Source organism: Cyberlindnera jadinii, assembly GCF_001661405.1.
Source record: "Cyberlindnera jadinii NRRL Y-1542 unplaced genomic scaffold CYBJAscaffold_5, whole genome shotgun sequence".
In the NCBI taxonomy this organism is placed as follows: Eukaryota; Fungi; Ascomycota; class Saccharomycetes; order Phaffomycetales; family Wickerhamomycetaceae; genus Williopsis; species Williopsis jadinii.
Genome location: NW_017963656.1, coordinates 118,711 through 131,889, shown reverse-complemented (window position 1 = coordinate 131,889; position 13,179 = coordinate 118,711). Strand labels below are relative to the sequence as shown.

At 47.5% G+C, this 13,179-nt stretch overlaps 6 protein-coding genes across 6 annotated transcripts; 4 read left to right on the top strand and 2 right to left on the bottom strand.

Annotated features, from left to right (window-relative positions):
* Positions 1–600: 600 nt before the first annotated feature.
* Positions 601–1,515, top strand: ATG4 (cysteine protease ATG4; the record flags this gene model as incomplete). Its single annotated transcript, XM_020212268.1, has 1 exon — positions 601–1,515. A coding segment is annotated over one exon (915 nt), but the record flags the coding sequence as incomplete, so codon positions are not given.
* Positions 1,516–3,725: 2,210 nt separating this feature from the next.
* Positions 3,726–5,240, top strand: CYBJADRAFT_172603 (MFS general substrate transporter; the record flags this gene model as incomplete). Its single annotated transcript, XM_020216368.1, has 1 exon — positions 3,726–5,240. The coding sequence occupies one exon, from the start codon at positions 3,726–3,728 to the stop codon at positions 5,238–5,240; it is 1,515 nt and encodes a 504-aa protein (XP_020070869.1).
* Positions 5,241–5,687: 447 nt separating this feature from the next.
* Positions 5,688–6,365, top strand: SSU72 (RNA polymerase II subunit A C-terminal domain phosphatase; the record flags this gene model as incomplete). Its single annotated transcript, XM_020212666.1, has 2 exons — positions 5,688–5,734; positions 5,801–6,365. 2 exons carry the CDS (start codon positions 5,688–5,690, stop codon positions 6,363–6,365), a joined length of 612 nt encoding a protein of 203 aa, XP_020070868.1.
* Positions 6,366–6,472: 107 nt separating this feature from the next.
* GUD1 (guanine deaminase) lies at positions 6,473–7,858 on the bottom strand (the record flags this gene model as incomplete). The annotated part of the gene is made up of 1 exon (XM_020216367.1): positions 6,473–7,858. The coding sequence occupies one exon, from the start codon at positions 7,856–7,858 to the stop codon at positions 6,473–6,475; it is 1,386 nt and encodes a 461-aa protein (XP_020070867.1).
* A 937-nt stretch (positions 7,859–8,795) lies between these two features.
* On the bottom strand, positions 8,796–11,509 carry POP1 (ribonuclease P/MRP protein subunit POP1). The gene is made up of 2 exons (XM_020214823.1): positions 11,243–11,509; positions 8,796–11,164 (listed from the first exon to the last, which is right to left on the bottom strand). Exons 1-2 carry the CDS (start codon positions 11,328–11,330, stop codon positions 8,889–8,891), a joined length of 2,364 nt encoding a protein of 787 aa, XP_020070866.1. The 5' UTR covers positions 11,331–11,509; the 3' UTR covers positions 8,796–8,888.
* A 249-nt stretch (positions 11,510–11,758) lies between these two features.
* ADE12 (adenylosuccinate synthase) lies at positions 11,759–13,048 on the top strand (the record flags this gene model as incomplete). Its single annotated transcript, XM_020212653.1, has 1 exon — positions 11,759–13,048. The coding sequence occupies one exon, from the start codon at positions 11,759–11,761 to the stop codon at positions 13,046–13,048; it is 1,290 nt and encodes a 429-aa protein (XP_020070865.1).
* Between the last annotated feature and the right edge of the window lie 131 nt (positions 13,049–13,179).

Genomic DNA, 13,179 nt, shown 5'->3' with positions numbered 1-13,179 from the left:
TACCGCCAATATACCCACCACGTCCTCCACGCCCACGTCCACGTCCACGTCCGCGCCCGTGTCCACCACCTCTAAACTGACCTCTTCCTCTGGAGCCGCCACGGTGTCCTCGCTTAGGCATTCTTTATATACAAGCCTTCTTGCTCGTCTCCTTCTACCGTTAACCGCTGTGTCGTTTCTAAGCTCATCGCCATCTCGTTTCGGCGCCCTAGGTGTTGCCCCCCTTCAAAGCGGCGGGCTGTGGTTTTCTTGGGGGCGGGAGGTAAACAAAGCGTATCAGACAGAAACAGACAATAGGACACATCTCATAGTGCTGATTATAGCAAAAGATATCTAGCGAACAGGGAGCCGAGGGAGAAGATGAACACCAGCGGGATCCAAAGAGTTGTGGATCTTCTTTGGAGCAAACCGCTCGAGAATGAAGACCATATAAATGAGCTTGTTGTGCTGGGAAGGAGGTATAGTCCCCAGGTTCCGGCTGATAAGCAGCTGTCAGATGGTGTTGATGAAGTTGACGGCGAGGCGGCAACGGAGGTGGTGCCACAGGTGAAGCAGCTCTTCTTCGCCTTCACAAAGAGAGGAGCAGCGAAGGATGTGCAATGGCCAGAAGAGTTTGTGCGGGATGTGAACTCGAGGCTCTGGTTTACGTATAGAACACGGTTCCCTCCCTTGGAGAGAGACGCCGATGGCCCTTCGCCTCTTTCCTTGGGGAATCTGATACGTGGCTCCAATTACGACCTACAAAGCGACCACTTCACGAGTGACTGTGGCTGGGGGTGTATGATACGTACGGGACAGACGATGCTAGGGAATGCTCTGCTCCATCTACACGTTGACCGTGACTGGAGGTATGATCCCAGTATCATATGCGCTAAACATGATGAGATAGTTTCATGGTTTGCTGATACTCCCTCGAGGCCCTTTTCTATCCACAACATTGTGGAGCAGGGCCGTGTACTTTCGCAGAAGAAAGCTGGTGAGTGGTTTGGACCCTCTGCAACGGCTCGAAGCATCCAGGCGCTCTGCTCAACATTCGATTCTGGGCTTCAGGTCTATATCGGGGCAGACAGTGGTGATATTTACGAGCAAGACTTGTTCAAAGTTGTTAAGGATGGCCAAACTGGGGAGTTTAGACCAACGTTGGTGCTCTTAGGTGTCAGGTTGGGAGTGGATAAGGTCAACAGCATATATTGGCAAAGTTTGAAGGAGCTCCTTGCACTGAAGCAGAGTGTCGGTATTGCTGGTGGAAGACCATCATCATCTCATTACTTTTTTGGGTACCAGGGTGATTACCTCTTCTATTTAGATCCTCATATACCACAACTTGCATTGAAGGATGACGATCTTGCAGAAAATTCAGCCAGTGAAAGCACGCAAGTGGTTTCTGCGTTGGACATCACCACGGTACACACTGATAAGATTCGTAAGATTCATCTTTCAGACATTGATCCTTCTATGTTGATTGGAACTTTAATTCGTGATGAAGATGACTGGAACGATTGGAAGAGATCCATCCAGAATCCAGAATCTAAGAACAAAATCATTCACATTTCACCTGATGAGAACCCAGAACGTATTACATCTTTTAGGAAACCGTCCTTCGTGGTACACGACGATGATGATTATGGATTTGTCGATGTTGGACTAGAGTACGAAGATATCAAGGAAGATGACGAACAAAGAGGTGTGGAGGCTGGTGAAGATACAGACCCTGTTGTGATAGCCTCTGATGCCATTTCAGAACCAACAAGTACGCGTGAAAGACTCTATTCATATGTTGAGTATTCAGAACCAGAAATTAAAGACGATTACGAGGATGTTGAAGACACACAGAATCAGGGTGGTTTGGCATTGGACGATTCTGCTATCGAGGTGGAGAGTTTGGCGGAGGATCCGGTTATCGTTGTTGCTAATCTCAACAAATCCTCTGATACTATGGAGAAGTAATTCAGTCTCATGGACGAAACCGGGTACTTTCATATATGCCTTTCTCCACGGAAATGTACGTTGGGAATCTTGAATTGTCCGATAAACATACTAAACACCTGCATTTAAAGATCACCTGTGGGGATATTTCCAACAGAATCAAGTTCTCAACGAAGGGAGTGTGGGAATACGTTTGCTGGTCTGAAATAATATTGCTACACAATTTTAACGAAGCTTAGTGTCATGGCACTATCTGGTGATGGATGAGATTCTCTTCAACGTTAGGCCTTCATTCCTGAAATGTCTATCATCGAGTGGGTTCGGACTCCAACATTTGGTCTTATGCGTGATGGTCCTCCAACCTCTGGTGCGTATGCCCGTTAGACCGCGCCCATGTTTGACCTGCGTATTCGCTCCGTACTGTTCCAATACCAACTTTCCAAGGCAGGCAATGGTAGTCTACAACTTCTACATGTGGTACTGCTAAGAGCTCTTGGAACGCCCATATTTCATACGATTATACCCGTTATGACGCATAGCTCCATAAATGTTGGACACCGTGTACGGCTCCTGTTGGATCCCCTCCACAGATGAGTCTCTTTGCTGTTCCTTGGACCGTCATACCTATTTCGTCGAGCGCTGTTCTGATGCACCAACTGCTGTTCCATTGTACAATGAAACCACCATTGCAGGAAGGGCATATCTACATCTGGTGTCTAGCCAAGAATTACGCCTTAACAGCCTCTTTGTGTGTCATTGGCTACTTGCTCTCAAAGCTCATTGTCTGTTTGGAGAGCACCAATTACGATCATAGGCCAATATACAAAAGAGTTACACTTACAGACCAGTGGAACATTGCCATCTGGCTTGTAGTGCCATTGATCAACTACCTCCTTAGTTCATCTGGGGGCTTCAGTGTTCCGGGAATGAGTACTCAGGCTTGCTATCTGGCGTGCAATATGCATTTTGAAGATTCAAAAAGAAAAAAGCAGGAGTTGACGCAGTCATCTGATTCTGAGTCATTATGAATCATACAGGAATAAAACACACACACAATTGGATAAAAGGATCTCGTACATGGAACTGGACATGAGCAAGAGTGAGTGGTCATCGTTTCCATCGTGGGCCATGATCTGTTTTCTTACGACATCTCTACAATTTGCTACGACTAGGCTTGACTACGTTCTTGGGACCATGGCCGTTGCCAATGTTCCAAGCCAAGTGGCCACAATGGGAGGCCTCCACCAAAAGATCATTATGTCGGTGGATGGTACCCATATGGAAGCAGACAAATACCCCACCCATCATTTCAACGACAAGACGAGTTTACCCGCCAGTATTACCGCCAACGGGGAGTAGAGGGAGGGAGCAAGGTAAACGCAGCCTGATTACCTGGGGGATCGTCAAATCGGAGAAATAGAGTTGGAGACTGAGGCCCAAAAAGACAGAATATGCAGACAAAATGAAAGGGGACAAACGGACAGTCATGCGGGGTAATGGAAAGCGGAAAGGGAAGTTTTCCTACGGCATTAGGCGGGATTGCATTGCCATTCCCACGCGCAACAAAAGTTTAAACAGCGGTGTTTGTGGCTTGTGCGCTTGATCACGCATATCTCTCTGATTGGTACTGCTATTTTGGTTGGTTTCCGTTGTGCGTTCATTTCCTTGAAAGTGTCTACGGAGCCAGTTATAAATACTTTCAATGGTCCACATCTCCCTCGTCTCTGCCTGGAGCTCTGTCTCTTTCTCATCCTTAAATCCCGTTTCTGGCTACAATCTCTGTGAACAAACTGGAAAATATGGGATTCAAGACGTACTCCATGTCGGAGTGTGCTCAGTACACAAGAGAGCGTTTCACAACGTTACTCCCTTCAAGGGAGCAATGGGAGGTTGAGAAGAGCCATATGAACCCGTTCCCTGGCTTGAGAGCGATGACCTGGCGTAATTGGCAGTTCTATATCATCGGCATGTTGGCGTGGACATGGGATGCGCTGGACTTCTTCGCCATGTCCTTGAACATGTCGAACATCTCTGAAGACTTGAACCGTTCAGTAAAGGACGTCTCCTGGGGTATAACTCTGGTTCTGATGTTCAGATCTGTTGGTGCTATCTTCTTTGGTTACTTTGGTGATAGATATGGTAGAAAATGGCCGTTGATCGTCAACCTGATCTGCCTTATTGTGATTCAAATCGGTACTGGTTTTGTCAAAACGTACTCCGAGTTCCTTGGTGTGCGTGCCCTTTTCGGTATCTTTATGGGATCTATGTACGGATTGGCCTCTGCCACGGCCCTTGAAGGACTGCCAACAGATGCACGTTCGTTCCTCTCTGGTGTGTTCCAACAAGGTTACGCACTTGGCTATCTTTTGGCTGTTATTTTCCAAAGAGCAATCACTGATACAACAGAGAAGGGTTGGAGATCACTCTTTTGGTTCTCTGCTGGTCCTCCAGTTCTCTTCATCCTTTGGAGAGCTTTCCTTCCAGAAACAGAGGAGTTCTTGCAGCAGAAGCTACACATGTCCAACAGAAAATCGACCTTCAGAAGAGATGCCTGGAACACGTTCAAACAACAATGGGTCAAGATGGGCTATCTCGTCTTACTTATGGCTGGTATGAACTTCATGTCCCATGGATCCCAGGATTTGTATCCAACAATGTTGACAAAGCAATTGGGATTTTCATCTGATAGATCAACCGTGACCAATTCTGTTGCAAATCTAGGTGCCATGGCTGGTGGTATGGTCATTGGTCATTTCTCTGGTTTCATTGGCCGTCGTGCTGCCATAATGGTTTGCTGCATCTGTGGTGGTGCTATGATCTATCCATGGGCTTTTGTAACTGGCAATGGTATCAACGCCGGTGTGTTCTTCCTTCAGTTCTTCGTTCAAGGTGCATGGGGTGTTATTCCTATTCACTTGTCTGAGTTGTCTCCACCAGAGTTTAGAGCATTTGTCGTTGGTGTTTCTTACCAATTGGGTAACTTGGTGTCCAGTGCATCATCCACCATTGAAACCACAATCGGTGAGAGATTCCCCCTATACACAGAGACTGGTGAGAGACGTGAAGGAGTCTACGACTACGCTAAAGTGATGGCAATCTTTGTTGGTGCAGTGTTTGCCTACGTGTTTTTGATCTCATTTATCGGACCAGAGAACCGTCACGCAAACATCAACTTTGTTCTATCTGATGAAGAACAGCGTGAGATGGTTAGCCAAGGTAAGATCATTACACACAAGGGTTCTGATGATGAGAACCTTGACGAGGAGAAGGCTGTTGCCTTCCACACTGAGAACGTTGTTTCTGAGGTTAAATGATTTAGTTTTAATGCGATTTGAGGTTTTATGGCACTGTGTACGTAGATGTAAACCACATTGAACGGTAGGCACTAGCAGTCATCTGTTTGAAGTCAAGAACCAATGCCTTGATCATTAAATCACCTTGTCACTACGGCTGAATCTGAGCCTCTGATCGTAACCACGTAAAATATACAATTTACGACGTCTTCTAGGAACGCTAGCCTCAGCTATGGAGCCAATTGGACAAGAACTGGACTCATAGAGGCCTGAAAAGAAGGAGAAATGGTGTTTGATTGGTTCGTATGGCAACGCTCCTATGTGCCTGCTTATTACTGTGTGGTTCCTACCAACACCCGCACACCACTGAAAACTCGCTACTTAAGCACTGAGCTTACTTTTATCACCACCTTAACCTGTCAACACCACTTGAGGCCACGAGAAATAGCTGATAGAACGCAGAGAACGATGAGCGACTTGAAGTTCTGTACCGTGTGTGCGATGAACAATAACCGGTAAGTGTGGTTTTCGTGATGGAGCCGTGATTAGCGCGCAATACTGACCAGTCCGCATCGATGTAGTTCAATGGAATCGCATAAAGTGCTAATGGACGCCGGCTTCAACGTTTCCTCCTGTGGTACTGGATCCATGGTACGACTCCCTGGCCCTTCCATAGATCGTCCTAATGTGTATCCGTTTGGAACTCCGTACGAAAAGATTTATAAGGAGCTGATGTCACAGGACTCGAAGCTGTATAGAGCCAATGGTCTTGCGAGAATGTTGGAACGTAACCAAAAGATCAAATTGGCACCTCAGAAATGGCACGAAGGACGCGACGTGTTCGATTTCGTGTTCACGTGCGAGGAGAGATGCTTTGACTCGGTGTGTGAAGATCTGCTACACCGTGGTGGGAACTTGAACAAGATTGTTCATGTTATCAATGTTGACATCAAGGACGACGACGAGAATGCCAAAATTGGTGGTCAAGGTATACTACAGTTGGCTACTATGCTGACAGATGCATGCCAGAAGGGTAAGACACACGAAGATAGTGTGCCCTTTGAGGATAAAATCATGGATATCCTCACTGAATGGCAAGAGAAGCATCCCACTCTACCGTTGCTGTACGCACCAGCCTACTATTAGAAGGGCCATGATATGTAATGGAGTCTATAGCCATTGAGAATGGGGTAATATAAATAGGAATATAAAAGAAGCACTAATTAACAACACATAAAAACAGTAAAGCAAAATCACAACGCCTTGACCAATCTTCCGTTAACCCAAACCTTTGTCGTGTTTCTATCATCACCGTTGAATAGCCATTTGGCAATAACGTTACTCCACTTCAGTTTGTATGTTTCAATCTCCACTATGTGTGGTACTTGCCACTCAAACACATCAACTTGGGACCCTTTAGCGTCTAAATCAACCAGTTGAACATCCCATTGTTTGCCGAGTTCAAACGATCCAATCTTGTCGTTGAGACCAACGAGCTTCGCACCACCTTGAGTCGCCAGGTATAGTACATCTTCCACTGAGAGCTTGTCCTTCTCCAAAGCCGTGGACATTGCCAGATGCCGTGAGACCAGGACAGCTTGTCTTGCCGTCTGTAATATGGAAGGTGAGAATCCACCAGAAACGTCTGTGCCCAATCCAACAGGGATGCCGTTGTCTAAGAGCCATCTAACACGACACTCACCTGACGTGATTGAGGAATTGGAAATAGGACAATGAGATACGCCTGCACCTGTATCTCTAATCATGTCCTTTTCATGCTCAGTTAGATGGATCGCATGGGCAAGGATTGTCTTCTCGTCCAACAAGTTATGGTCTTTGTAGACATCGGTGTAACCCTCTGCATCTGGGTATAGCTCGTGGACCCATTTGATCTCATCCTTATTCTCACAGATGTGCGTTTGGGAATGATAGCCATGCTCCTTCTTAAGATTGCCCAGCCAATGGAGCAGTTCATCCGTACACGAAGGTGCGAATCTCGGTGTGAGGATTGGAGCAACCAGCTTGTTATGTGGATCAACTTTGTTGATATGTTCTATAACCTTGAGAGTGCTCTCTTTGGACTCTTCAAATGTTTCACAGTAATAATCTGGAGAGTTTTGATTCATACAGACTTTCCCGATGAATGCCCTTTGGCCATGTTCAATGGACAAATCAGCCAATAGATTGGTAGCATCTGTATCTATCGTTGCGTAGTACGATGCACATGTAGTGCCGTTCCCCAAAGTTCTTTCAATCACCTTATCGTAAACCAACTTTGCCTTGGTCAAATCCTTGAGCGAAGCCTCTAATGGGAAAGTGTACGTTGTCAGCCAGTCCAGCAGTGTAGAGTTACCAAAGATACCGTTATTTGGATACTGTGGGGCGTGGATATGCGTATCTATAAACCCAGGGAAGAAGAACTTGTTACCACCATGGTCAACATCAACAGTCTCAACCTCCTCCAGATCAAAGTCTTCGATGACTTGTTCCAATGATCTGTTGCGCTCCAGTATCACGATGGTTCCATCGTGATCGACACCAACAATGCCATGTTCAATCACCTCCAAGGACCCCAGCACCGGAGTATGTATAAAAGTTCCCTTGTATAGGGCACGGACGTTCAGCTTTGCACCAGTCATTCGAAGGAGAAATCACCAAGAAACAGTCTCTAAAATGTGTTGATGGAAGCAAACAGTCGATGGAAACAGTGCCGAATTTATAGACCCTTCTGATGCTAATCAATGCAGAAACTTTGGTTATCAGTGTGGTCAGCCATTGCATAAATATACGAACACAACGAGACAGAATTCACGATAACTGGCAATGTCCACCGGGGCCGCTGTGCCGTCGGCCGTTTGCGTGCCCATCCCCTACGGCACCGCCGGCTGGCGCTGAGAGAACAAAACAACAGCAAAAACCTCAACGTGTGTCACGTCAAGCACAAACTCCACGTCAGTAACAAAGAGCGAATCAGTAGACAAGCTGTTGGGGGCTCGTTGTAGCCGTTGTTCGAGCAACCTTCGATGTAATCAGCCATGTTCAACGTGTTGCCGGAAGCGAATTGTGTATAAACCTATTTAGGGTAGCAAATTCCGCGTCGGAATTTGAGCGCGAAAAATTCCGAAAGATATTTTTTTGCCGCTGGTTTTGTCGTTGACACCGACGCCGCCGCCAACGCCGACCGCCAGCTTCTACGCAGAGCAAATGTCTCCAAAAGAAGTACACCAACTGGTATAAAATCAATTGAAAAGAGGCGCCAGTACAGAGAAGACCTTCTCCAAGCGGCATGGTTATGAAAGCACAGGCTCACAAATCTCGCGTTCAGTTCGTCATCTGGCAAAGAAGCGTCATACGCAGCCTCAGTCCATGAACTATCACAAGCAAGGATTGAAATCAAAAATTATAAGACCCACCCATTCCCGAGGGAATGTCAGCAGTGTTTACGAGATGCTTGGTGCAATGCAAACGGGAAACACTGGCCACGCAGGCTTCTTGATCACTGGTGACGTCTTAAGGTAAGTATGAAGAAGAAAAAAAGAGAGAAAGGGAAGGTGGTTGGAAACCACAGGGTGCGGATTTGTTTTCTTTTATAGTCGTTTTATTTGGTAGGCGCACTATTTACTTGGAGTGTGTTTCACGTGTAAGCCGGGTAATGTTTTGATTCCCGCGTCATCTCCGTGTAGGGCGCATGGCCTTGAGGGCATCGACGGCTTCCCAGGTAACCAGGCGAACAACATCAACACCGACGTTTCTCAGTAGAAGGAACCTCTCTGAGCGTGTAGTCCACACCGAGTCGACACAGCCAACGCCTGTGGCGTGGCCCTCGTGTAGGTTGTATGTGCCAGAGGTGATGAACCCGACCAGATGTTGCGGTGATGGGCACTGTGGGTAAGACTCGTGGTTCTTCCTGCCATTGGTGTGCTTGGAGTCAATGGTGGAGAGCCATTCGCTCAAATCCTCCGTTGGGATCGAATAGAGGCGTGCGTTGTCGCCGATGGACCCCCTGGAGAGGGTAGTGACGTTGATCGTGGTCACTGGGAGTGGAGATTCAATGGTGGATGGATACTCCACTGCGCTTGATAAGCGTATCGGTAATTTGGACAGCTTGTTCACTTTGGACTGTTTGACGTCCTCAATCAGGTTGTAGACGTCGTGTAGCTCTTCAATTTTTCTTTGGAATTGCTCATTCCAAACAGAGGTTCTGGATATTGACCTGTTGTTGGTCACATGTGGCAGGGCAATCCGTAACACCTGTAGATATCTCCAGTCACATCCGAATGGATCCCCAACTTCACCTCTGCTGTTGCCAATTTTGATGGAGTCGTAGTTGACCCTCTTACCCTTTGGCTTTTTAGCCCACTTTTCCCTCTTCACGTCGGCATTCAGCTTATTCTCCAACTCGCCAACCTGTGTAAAGGGGAAGTCCACAGGGAAGAACAACTTCCCAGATTCAAACTTCAGCTGATGTGTTTGTTTCAACCCACCAAGCTTAACATGGGCAATGTGGACCAGTGCGTGCCATATAGGCAACGTCCAAAACCATGGAACCAGTACCGTCCAGACACCGTCGTTGTTGAAGAGCATAACAGGGATAGGTTTACCAGGTTGTCTCTCATCAACAGGTTTATTCAATTCGACTTGAACCTGTTTCAGGGACTTTTGATCCTTGTATGATTCCATTCTCCCCTTGGAAGTTAACAGTGCTTCTATGGTAAATTGGTCCAAATTCTCACGTGTTGCCTTCATCCTGATTAAGGAGTCGAGGGGATCAGCGTTAGAACGTTGTGAAGGTTTAGTTCTATTCGCCAGCCTTGGATCCTGTACCATCAGAGTAAACATGGTTTTATCTGGAAGGTGCGTCTGACAACACAGCTCTTTGAAGATTTGAGCATTGGCAGATGAAGGATCCACTGGTTTTAGAACAGTGGCCAATGAAGATAGGGCAACAGGTCCAGTGATCTCAATTGAACCCAGAGCATATCTGCAGTCGACGATCTCAACGTCCTCAGTTCGTTTAGAGACCAGTAAGTTGAAAACTTCTGTGTATATAGAAGGGTGTGCCCTGATGACACATCTCTTTGTCGCTGGACTTTGGAAAGCTATGATTGTAATCTCCCCAATGATATCATCGTCAGATTCGACCATTGTGTTGATAGAAAGGCCATCGCTCTTCAGTTTGGTCCATTTCTTGCCGACAATCACCTGGTTAACGAGTTCCACGATGCTTGCTTCGTTATCGCCCTGAATGATACAAGTTCCTATGAAGCTCTTGTCCCAAACTACTGCCCCGTCAAGATTGAACGCTCTATGAGACGACCTGAAGCACTTCTGTGTCGGCTGAAGAGGGATCTGCCACCCCCATCTTTTGATCATGTGTGCTCTCTTCGCATGCCAAACATGGGTATTCAGCCATGTGAATTCTAATTGACGTTTGGTGTATTTAACCTTTCCTCTTGGTGGTGATGCGAGTGAATTGACTGACGAGATGTCGTACGATCCGATTGTGTTGTTGAAGTCTATCGAGTCAGCATCTCTACTGCTCTTCAGTTGTTTATTCAACTCTTTGATTCTCTGTCTCATCCTTAGCCGCCCCAGTGTAGTATTACCTGGCAGCTGCTTGTGCAATTGCAACCTTGTTGCCAGTCTTAACAGCGAGGACACAGTGCGAGCTCTGTATAGCTCTCGGCCACGTAGTTTCCCACGCTTCGAGCTTGCTGGAGTATCAGACGACTGCATCTCTCTCAGCGCCCTCTTACGCAATCTCTTGGGAATACGCTTGACGTTATGGGAGGCAGTTCTGCGTCGAAGAGTTCTGGGTAGCGACTGGAATGCCCGTGTCGATGACGCAAACTTCGAGTTCAGCTGGGCCTTCTCCAGCTCCCCGATCTCAAACTTCCTCGATTTGAGAAACTCCGCCGTGTTCAGTATACCATCTTTGTTCAGCGCTATGTGTATCTGTTAGTACCCGAGGCCTTCAGCTCATCTCTCTCCCTCTCTCGCTCTTTCGAGACTATTCAACGTACCCGGATCGTGTGTCTGGGACTTGATCTGCCTGGCCTGGCGTCTCTTTATCTGCTTATACTTCTTCGAGTCGAAGCCTTGTTTCTTCATCTCTCTCTGAAGCGGCCTTGTTGTCCTCCAACAAGCCAAACAAGAGGTAGCTCGAGTAGCTCAAGCTGTGATGTTGAAGGAAAAATTGTACCGCTGTGGGACTAGGCCGAAACGACAAGAAAAAAAGACTGACAACCTCGAAACACAGCCTAGACCAGTCCCCCTAGTCCCGCTAGTCCCGCTAGTCCCGTCCCTAGACCACACGCCTGCCCACCCTGGTACGCGCCACACATATGACTCAATGGCCCGGAAACTCCCGCTTTGGCAGCTGGCAGCCGGCAACCGCAGCTTTTAAAGGGAAAATTCTTCACGCCAAATGGACATCTTCCCACCGCTGCTTTGGCTCTTTTGAGCTGGTGTTTGGTTTAACGAATTGTTCGTTCATTCATTACAGAAAACCGTTCTATTTCGTCCTTCTCGATTGAACAATGTGTGACGTTGTCTTAGGCTCCCAATGGGGAGATGAGGGTAAAGGCAAGCTGGTGGATCTGCTGTGCGATGACATTGACGTGTGTGCACGTTGTGCCGGTGGTAACAACGCCGGCCATACGATTGTTGTTGATGGAGTCAAGTACGACTTCCACATGCTGCCTAGTGGGCTGGTAAATCCCAAGTGCCTGAACTTGGTTGGTAACGGTGTTGTGATCCACGTTCCCTCTTTCTTCCAGGAGCTGGAGAACTTGGAGGCCAAGGGCCTGCACGGGAGAGACCGTCTGTTTGTCTCGTCGAGGGCCCATTTGGTGTTTGACTTCCACCAGAGAACGGACAAGCTGAGAGAGGCTGAGTTGTCTGGTAACAAGAAGTCCATCGGTACCACGGGTAAGGGTATTGGCCCAACGTACTCGACAAAGGCGTCGAGATCGGGTCTCAGAGTGCACCACCTGGTGAACGACAACGCTGGTGCCTGGGAAGAGTTTGAAGCCAAGTACAGACGTCTCGTTGCCACTAGACAGGCGAGATATGGTGATTTCGACTACGACGTGGAGGGTGAACTGGCACGTTACAAGAAGTACAAGGAGGAATTGAAGCCATTTGTCGTTGACTCCGTGGACTTCATCCACACGGCCATCAAGGAGAAGAAGAAGATCCTCGTTGAAGGTGCCAACGCACTCATGCTGGATATCGATTTCGGTACGTATCCTTATGTCACGTCATCCAACACTGGTGTTGGTGGTGTCATCACTGGATTGGGTATCCCACCAAGGGCCATTAGAAACATCTACGGTGTCGTCAAGGCCTACACAACCCGTGTCGGTGAAGGTCCATTCCCAACTGAACAGTTGAACGATGACGGTGAGAAGCTGCAGACCATTGGTGCTGAATACGGTGTCACCACCGGTAGAAAGCGTCGTTGTGGCTGGTTGGACCTCGTTGTCCTCAAGTACTCAACAATGATCAACGGCTACACCTCGTTGAACATTACCAAATTGGACGTCTTGGACACCTTCAAGGAGATCCAGGTTGGTGTGGCTTACACCTTGAACGGCAAGACCTTGAGCTCCTTCCCAGAGGATTTGATCGATTTGGGTAAGGTCGAGGTGGTCTACGAAACCTTGCCAGGCTGGAACCAAGACATCACCAAGATCAAATCATACGATGAGTTGCCAGAGAATGCAAAGAAGTACCTAGAGTTCATCGAGAAGTTTGTCGAGGTTCCAGTCGAATGGGTCGGTACCGGTCCAGGTAGAGAGTCCATGTTGCACAAGCCAGTCAACTGATGATACACCTGATCGCATGTGCCTCGTGCTCTATCATAGATGGTGTGTGTGGAGTCTCGTCCATTCTGGGACTGTATATTAGAGAGTGTTATTTGAACTTCATTCTGTAGTGATTCTCTTGTAAAGGTTAT